The sequence below is a fragment of the Merops nubicus genome, unplaced genomic scaffold (genome assembly GCF_000691845.1).
Source record: "Merops nubicus isolate BGI_N331 unplaced genomic scaffold, ASM69184v1 scaffold3236, whole genome shotgun sequence".
Classification (NCBI taxonomy): domain Eukaryota; kingdom Metazoa; phylum Chordata; class Aves; order Coraciiformes; family Meropidae; genus Merops; species Merops nubicus.
The window spans coordinates 66,334-75,531 of NW_008616769.1; the positions used below are offsets into that span (position 1 = coordinate 66,334).

Genomic DNA, 9,198 nt, shown 5'->3' on the forward strand with positions numbered 1-9,198 from the left:
TTTTAAACTTGATGTTGCGCTCCATGAAAATTGCAAATCTGCCTTCTAAAATGTTATCTCTTATCATCATTAGGTTGCTTAAAGCAGTAGAATTTAAGATGCTTTTATTCTGGATTTAATCTAAATATGGGGAGGGGCTGGAAAGGGGGAAACTGTCATGCAAATGAGGGTGCTGTAATGGTTATACCTGTCCATTGCCGTGCAGCCCTGTTGGTGCAGTTTAGGTGAGGAATCATTCCTGTGCTGTATGGAGCAGAATGAGAAAACCAATACATAATTCACTCTTCTGGTTCTAGAAGGTGGACTCTGTTCTGTTTTTCAGAGGTAAAGGTCCACTGAAAAATACGTCAGATGTGATCAGTGCAGCCAAGAAGATTGCAGAGGCTGGGTCAAGGATGGACAAGCTGGGCCGGACTATTGCTGACCACGTAAGTCACAATTCATTCTCATAAGCCTCCAGCACAGATGAGCTGTAGGAGGCCTTTTACTGCTGCAGACATGATGAACAGAAGAAAATGTGTTTAGTTTGGAGGTTTGGGGTTTTTAACTGATTTTCCTGATTTGCTGCTGGAAAATTCTAGCCTTTTCTTTCTAGCTGCTCCCCTGCCACCCAAAACAGTGTAAGCAGCTAAATATGCTCAGCAGCAGCTCTTTGGCTTGAATCAAGCACCTCCCATTTTAAGGTAGCGTATGCCAACAGTGCTTCATGTCACACAGTATCTAGGCCACTTTCTGTGACTGAACAGGGCTGAAACTGACTTCATGGCACTTCTGGCATGCTCAGAACATGCCCGGTGCTTTCCAAAGCAATGATGAGACTGCATTGGCAACACCATAATTACTGCACGTGGCCTGTTGCACAACCTTTAATATTATTTTGGAGGCAGCTTTTTAATATTAACCATTTCCAAATGCCCCATAGACCGAATGGTGAGGTTGTCAAAACTCTCTGGAATTTTTCTTTGTTGTCCAGTCAGGGTTGATGAAGACTTTGAGCAAGGCAAGTAGTGAGCCAGGTATTTGCTGCTGTCCCAGGTTGTTGTGCACATTGTTGTGCTATATGTACAAAAGTGTTTGAGAATAATTCTCATAGGGTTGAAGGAGTGTGGCCAGCTTGGGCTTTTTATGCAATGCATCTGCCTGCCCTGAGCCACTTTACAAACTGGGCTGGGCAAAAGTGCCTTTGGTCTCGGTCCACACCCAAACTGCAGAGGAACATCAGCATTAGTAATAATATTGTGCCTTTCAGAAAGACCCTGAAATGCAGGTAGGTTAAGTCTGAGATCATGGACTAAACTTTGTTTTGTACAGCTGCCGTTTGCTTTTCAGCCCTTCTCTGAATATAAATTCATAACACAAGGTTTTAAATAAACCCGTGTCACTTTGGAAGTAAATCTTTGTAATGCAGATCTCTCTTCAAATGTTTCATCCAGGGGATGTTGGCTTCACCCTCATTTATTAATGATGCAGTGAGGAATGTTCAATGGGGAGATAAAGTTGAAAAGTGATTTTTAAATTGGGTCTCCTTGCTGTAGCATTTTGACAACTGTATTTCTGGAAGAATCAGGTGCACTGCTGCTGTAGGTACATGAAGCAAGGAGCAGTTTGTGTTCCACATCTCGGGGGATCTAGGGCTGAAGGTTTATAATGTCTTTTTTTTTTTAATTCACATGTTTTATGCAAGCATGGTGTACAGTTTTCTGCACCAGGCCATTTCAAAATACAGAAGAAAACTAAGTGGCTCCTTTTAGTAGAAGTAGGATCCTTCAAATGTAAAAGATTAAGCAGGTGCTTGAAGATAAATATGAGCAGGACTATACAGTTAGTCATTTTGACAAGAATATAGCTTTTTTTTCCGGCTCCAGACTCTGCTAATCCTTTCAGCTTGCATATTTCATTAGATACACTTGCAAACTCTGTAGAAACTTGTTAGCATGGCACCCTGCCAGCACAGCCCTTCCAGCAGAGCACCGACGCCTTCCCATGCCTGACAGGGGCTTCCAGCAAATGCAGGGGCTTTGTGTACTTGTTGCCTGTGGCACAGGGTGAATCACGAGCCCTTGTGTTAGTGGGTCAGGAACTTCTAACTCTTGCCAGCACATTTCCTTTGGAGCCATAAAAGCTGATATCCCAGGCAGGCCAGGTCTGCCGTGAAGTGTCTGGCCATCAGCCGGCAGATTTTCCCAGAGGTGTCCATCTTCGCTCAAAGCAGCAGTCTGCTCGTGGTGAGTGGGGGGCTTGGAAGCAGTTAGAATCAGGACACAAAACGATTTGCAGCAAGACAATTCCCCCTATTATTATTTTTCCTCAATGTTGAAAGCGAAAGAGTAATTCTGTTGCTTGCTTTCGTTGGTAGTGGTGGGAGGATGAGGTTACCACAGCATCCAGTCACAGGATCACAGAATCATTACGGTTGGAAAAGACCAAGCATCAACCAAACATTAAACCACGTCCCCAAGTGCCACGTCCACACGGTTTTTGAACCCCTTCAGGGCTTGGGACTCCACCACCTCCCTGGGCAGCCTGGGCCAATGCCTCACCACTCTTCCAAGAGAGAAATTCTGCCTAAGATCCAATCCAAACTTTCCCTGGTGCAACTTCAGCCCATTTCCTCTTGTCCTACTGCTGGTTACTTGGGAGAAGAGGCCAAGCCCCCACCTCACTCCAGCCTCCTGTCAGGGAGTTGGAGAGAGCAACAAGGTCTCCCCTGAGCCTCCTCTTCTATGGACTAAACACCCCCAGGTCCTTCAGCTGCTCCTCACAAGCCATGTTCCCCAGAGCCCTCACCAGCTTCATTGCCCTTCCGTGGACCCACTCCAGCCCATCAAGGTCTTTCTTATTGTGTGATGCCCAAAACTGACCCCAGCACTCAAGCTGTGGCCTCACCAGTGCCGAGCCCAGGGGTACGATCACTTCCCTAGTCCTGCTGGCCACACTAGTTTTGGTCCAGGCCAGAATGCTAGTGGCCTTCTTCTTGGCCATTACACCAGAGGGGATCTGAGGTGCAGGGACCCCAGTAGAACGACACATGTCCCCCCTGCCATGGTCACCATGTCCCCAGCCTGCCCACATCCAGCTTCTGACCTGAGGAACCCCTGGGGCAGTGGGAAGCAGGGGTGTGTGTGTGTGTGTGTGTGTGTGTTTTTCACATCCAGCATGGATCCTGACTTGGACTCAGAGCAGCCAGCTTAGCTTTTGCCAACCACCACCACTGCATCTCTGGCAGCATCTCATTTTGGGGGGTCTGGGGAGGCAGGGGTATCCCCCAGCACCCATTTGTGTCTGCCTGGAGTGCTGCTGTCTGCTGTGACCCTGTGGTGGGAATCCTCCCTAGCTGGCTCTGCAGATGGGGCCTCTGGGGCTGTCATGGGTTAAAACAATAATTCAGTGTCTCTTGATCAGTGTTGAAATTGTTGCCTTTTGGGGTTTTTAATTGTTATGTGTGTAGGAAGGGGCAGGGCTCATACAGGCAGCCACGGTGCCTTTTGATGAGGTTCTCTTTTATTTTGCGTTACATCTGTATTTAAACATCATCCGTCTTGGAACTCAGCTCTCTCTCCTGCTCGTGGAAGCACCTCACACTTTAGGATGTGGTTTTCCAGCTCGCATCTATTGATATATACAACCCAAGAATATTTCCTATTTCCCTGCTCCCTCCGCTACCTTTCTGCTGCCTTATTCAGCCATGGGTACGCACACGGGGGCCTCTTTCCTTGAGAGTGTCTTTCCTTAAATGCTTTCCATAAGCTCACAGCCCAAAAAGCACCTCAAATTGCTCAGCCCTCCTCTGGATGTGCCGTATTGTGCAGTTGTCAACATCCCGTTCAGGCTGCCGCTGTGCTGCTCGTTCCCTTTGTTAGAGGAGCTGTTGGGGAGATGGAGAGTCTTTTCCAAAATGGTAATTTCAGCTTTCCATTAGCTCCCTGGCCGATGCTATTTGTGGGCTTTCTCTAAAACATCTCGTACCACTGACTACTATTGATTAGCTTGAAAAATTAACCTGCAAACTTTGGTGATTCGTTTTTCCCAGTTTTCCCTTCACTGATGGAAGTGACGTGGCTACTGAGGGCTGCAGATACTCCAGGTGGTTCATGGCCTCCCTTGGAAAGGTTTCCTGTTGGTGTATGGTCACATGGGACTGGATGCCCAGAAAGCCATCCTGATCTCCACAGCTGGGTGTGCTTGTCCCAGCTTGCCAGAACCCCGTAGAGGTGCAGGGGGGTGAGTGTGTCTGTGCTGGCTCAGGCTGCAGCTCGGCATCTCTGTGTGCAGCACATGAGACACCTCTGTGTCATCCCACACTGGTGGAGAAATCCCCCGTGGTCTGGCCCTGGAAAAAACAGATGGGTGTATTCGCTGTGCTCACCTTCCTTTCAGAGTTAAACCTCTGTTATTTGAGATCCCAGAGTCCCATCATGGTGGGTTTGGATGGACCTCTGGAGATCACCTTATCCAACGCCCCCTGCTCCAGCAGCTCACCCACAGCAGGGTGCCCAAGATGGCATCCACATGGGTTTGGGACCTCTCCAGAGAAGGAGACTCCACAACCTCTCTGGGCAGCATGCCCCAGGCTTGGGCACCCACACAGCAAAGAGTTTTCTCCTCCTGCTCAGGTGGAACCTCCTGGGTTCCAGTTTGTGCCTGTTGCCCCTTGTCCTGTCACTGGGCACCACTGACAAGAGTCTGGCCCCAGCCTCTTGTCCCCCAGTGGCCCTTTAGCTCTTGCTCAGCATTGATCAGGTCCCCTCTGAGTCTTCTCTTCTCCAGCTGACCAGCCCCAGGGCTCTCAGCCTTTCCTGGCACATAGATGCACCAGGCCCCTCAGCAGCTTCACAGCCTCCTCTGGACTCTCCCCAGTAGCTTCTTGTCTCTCTTGAACTGGGGAGCCTAGAAGTGGATACAGTGCTTCAGAGGTGGCCTCACTGGGGCAGAAGAACCTCCCTCAACCTACTGGCCACTGTCTTCTGAATGCACCCCAGGAGACCACTGGCCTTCTTGGCCACAAGGGCACATTGATGGCTTATGTTGAACTTGTCCCCCAGCACTCCCAGGTCCTTCTCTGCAGAGCTGCTCTCCAGCAGGTCACCCCTCACCTCTCCTCGTTCATGGGTTCAGTTACCGCTCAGCTGTGCTGGATCCTGATCATGCAGATCTGTTACTGCTGTGGGAAGTGAGTGCTGGGTGTGAACAGGACCACCTGGTAGCAGAGCTCTGCTTGTGCAACACGATGGCCTCTGGTGCAGTCTCCTGTTTTGCCTTCTATATACAGGGTTTCTTCTTCTATCCTATAGCCAAGGAGAGAAGGTCTGCAGTGAGAATTAGGGCTCAGCCCCTACTGCTGACACCCAGGAGGGGCTTGTTACCTTGCTCTGAAAGCAATAAACCTGCTTGAGTAAAGCATTAAGTGGTAAATTGGTGCCACATTTAGGATTATTCTGCTAACATATCAGTCTCCAGCTCTCTGACAGGCCCCTTGAAGTCCTGGCAGGCCCCCAGAAGGTCTCCCCAGCTGTAGCCTTCTCCTCTGCAGCTGCCCCAGCCCAACTCTCTCCTGCTGGGCTCCCAGCAGAGGGGTTCCCCCCTCGGGTCATTGCTGGGGCTCCTCTGGCCCCGCTCCAGCAGGTCCCTGTCTTTGCTGTGCTGAGGACTCCAGAGCTGCCCCAGCACTGCAGGGGGGTCTCCCCAGAGCAGGATCATGAACATATCCAGACTGGTTTAAAAATCTGTCATCCTGGGCACTGCTGGCAGCACCGCTGTCAGGTTTGTCATTTATCATCACCCTCAAATACTTCAGATTGAGAACTGAGGCTGGATTCGGTAACATCTTCTAGTAACTTGAGATTTTGGATGTCAAGTCATTGCTGCTGGGTTCTGTACAGTGCACAGGAAGGACCTTTTCTAGTTAAACCTGCTCTGGGAAGGTTTGGTAGCCCTCATCCTTCCAGGGAGCCCAAGAGCAGCGACGTGGCTGAAAGGATCTCCAGCAATTTTGTCCAGCAGCTGCCCCAGTGTTGTGACAGCTCGTGTTTATTGCTTCTGGGTTTTTGTATGCCTTTAGTGATGCCCTGGCACCGCTCAGTTGCCTTTTGACAGTCAAAACTCAGCAGAAAGGGGAATGATCTGCCGATGGGGCACTTGGGGACATGGTTTAATGGTCACAGCAGTGTTGGGTGATGGTTGGACTTGATGATCTTTGAGCTCTTTTCTAACCTTAACGATTCTGTGATCTCTGGATCCCGTTCTCAGTACAGGATGGCGTTGTCCAGTTTCTCCCTAAATGATTTCTGTGCCCATTTTTGTGGCTGCAGTGTAAAACCTGACCTCTGTGTTTGCAGTGCCCCGACTCCGCCTGCAAGCAGGACCTCCTGGCCTACCTGCAGCGCATCGCCCTGTACTGCCACCAGCTGAACATCTGCAGCAAAGTGAAGGCTGAAGTCCAGAACCTCGGCGGGGAGCTGGTTGTGTCTGGGGTACGTATGAGCCGTGGCTCGTGTGACTTTTCCTCCCAGCTCTTCCAAGCTGAGCTTTTGTGCAAAACTTATGCAGACAAGAGCTTTTGGAGGATTCCATCAAAGTTTTAATGTTATGCAGAGTTTATAATGCTGCCTGCACTGCCACAGTCTTCAAACACTTGTCAGGGAGGAAGATGCAGCCTTGGCTTTCCCTTACTCCACGGTGTTTGCAGACTCATTGGCTTCACCTTTGTGTAAACTACTATTTTTCCAGACTGTTTTCCACTCTTAGTGAGCTTAAATCACTTTAACAAGCACAGCTAAACCTACCCCGTGTCTCTGCACAGCCTTGGAATCATTTTTTTGCTGTAGTTCATGAAATGCTTCCTCCCAAGAGGAATCTGCATGATGGGTATTGGGGGAGGCGAGTGGAGCTAAATTCTTCGCTTCTTCTGGCATATTCTTCCTTGCCCTGTTACGTTTGATCACTGGTGCTTTTGCCCATCCACATCATGAGGAGGAGGATTGTTTGAAGAAGGGACAGAAATGGCTGATAGTCTGGTATTGCTGGTGGAATCCTTCAAAGCAAATGGAAAAAAAAACTCACCACTTTCTACCATTTAGATATTTCAAGTGCTTACACTTAGTAGCACATCTTTTTCCCCCACAAACAAGCAGGAGTTGTCAAATGATCACTTCGTGAGCCTGCCCAGTGGGGCTAAAACATGCCAGCAGGAGTGTGACACTTCCACCAGGTTAGGAGGTGAAGACCTGTGCCAGTCCAGGGGCTTCATTTGTCCAAAAGTAAAATTCTCCTCAGTGTTACAGTCCTGCCCCATCTGTACATTGCAGAAATCTTGTAAAAGCCGAGCTACAACCAAGGCAGCAGGAGCTCACATCCTAAGCCACATGACAATGCATTTAGAAATGCAGCTCTGTGCTTGCATTGCAACGTGATGGAGAGGAAGGGACCAGAACAAGAAGAGCAGCTTGGTTTGCTGCTAGACAAGCAATGGCTTCAAGGGTTTTCCCCAAAGCTTCTGTAGATGTTTTCAACACAGGGATCTAAGTGTGTAGAGGCAGCTGAGCGCTTGTGTAAGCTTGAGCAGAGGTGCTGAAACACCACTCCAGACCAAAACCCTGCCCTGGGCTGTTTGGCATTCACAAGCTAGAGGTCCAACCCAGAGCAGGGCACTGGCACCTGGAGAACGTGACACAAGTCCTGCCCACAAACTGCTCCAGAGACACAGGTCCTGCCAGGAGCCTGCTCCAGTGTGGAGCTTCCCATGGGGTTACAGTCTCCTTCAGGCATCCACCTGCTCTGGTGTGGGGTCCTCCCTGGGCTGCACGGGAATCTGTTCCACTGTGGACCTCCCTGGGCTGCAGGGGGATAGATATCTGCTCCACTGTGGTCTTCACCACATGCTGCAGGGGAATCTCTGCTCCGGGACCTGGAGCACCTCCTGCCCCTTCTTCTTCACTGACCTTGGTGATTGCAGGGCTGTTTCTCTCCCATCATCTCACGCCTCTCTCCCAGCTCTCTTCTGCAGCAGCTTTTCCCCTTCTTAAATACACTACCCCAGAGGCACTACCACCATCACAGATGGGCTCCTCGTCTTGGAGCCGGTGGCATTGGCTCCATCAGACGTGGGGGAAGCTTCTGGCAGCTTCTCACAGAAGCCACCCCTGCAGCCCCCACTACCAAACCCTTGTGCCACAAACCAAGTGCAGTCACAAAAGCAAACAGCACAAACCTTCTAGACTGCCATTGCCATGGGGGAGGCAGAGATCACGGGCAAACAGATCCTTGCACCGTTATTTCTGGTGGCACAAACCACCTTTGTACCATGTAGTGTCCAAAGAAGAACACCACCTCTCATTTGGAACCTCAGAAAACCTATAAAAAACAGGTTTTGAGTGCTTTTACAGCCCAGGGCTATCGTTTTTTTGCAGTGCTGTGTTGGTGGGGTTTTCATGGTGTCTAACACTCGGATGTTGCCCTTTGGCAGGTGGACAGTGCCATGTCTCTCATCCAAGCAGCCAAGAACCTGATGAACGCGGTGGTGCAAACCGTGAAGGCTTCCTACGTGGCATCCACCAAGTACCAGAAGTCCCAGGGCATGGCTTCCCTCAATCTCCCCGCCGTCTCTTGGAAGATGAAGGCGCCGGAGAAGAAACCCCTGGTCAAGAGGGAGAAACAAGACGAAACCCAAACGAAAATCAAGAGAGCGTCCCAGAAGAAACATGTCAACCCAGTGCAGGCTCTCAGTGAGTTCAAGGCCATGGAGAGCATTTAAAGAGAGGTCTCTGTCTCGGTTATTTTTTTCTCTAGCCCACTACTGCTCCTTCCAGAACTCTACTTTTAATATTCTAAGGATTTTTTCAGAAGTTTACTATTCCTCAAAATGTATTTACTTAATATAATTTTGATAATTTTGTTTAGATTACGTGGGGAAATGCTCAGATTTCTAAGTCCTATCGATAGAGCTCCAGCCTGCGGAAGCGTGTTAACTTTAGATGGCTTTTAGATTTCAGGGGTGTTATTTCCAGCTGAAAATCATTTTGTATAATCTTGCTTTAAATAAAGTATTCTTTAACCAAAGAGGATTTTCCAGTAACACTAACGGTTAACACTAATAGCTGAACCAACCTACTTGGAGACTGCAGTTTTTCCTTGTGATCAAGAGAGAAAAATTAGATCTTTTCACTCAGAAAAAAAATAATCACTTAAGGTATTGTATGTATT

At 49.2% G+C, this 9,198-nt stretch overlaps 1 protein-coding gene across 1 annotated transcript in view; it reads left to right on the forward strand.

Annotated features, from left to right (window-relative positions):
• Window positions 1–9,059, forward strand: part of CTNNA1 (catenin (cadherin-associated protein), alpha 1, 102kDa) — a 47,782-nt gene extending 38,723 nt beyond the window's left edge. The window contains exons 9-11 of the mRNA XM_008942919.1: window positions 323–428; window positions 6,336–6,470; window positions 8,462–9,059. Coding sequence (XP_008941167.1) covers window positions 323–428; window positions 6,336–6,470; window positions 8,462–8,749 — 529 coding nt within the window. The 3' untranslated portion in view covers window positions 8,750–9,059. The remainder of the gene's footprint in view (window positions 1–322; window positions 429–6,335; window positions 6,471–8,461) is intronic.
• Window positions 9,060–9,198: the final 139 nt, after the last annotated feature.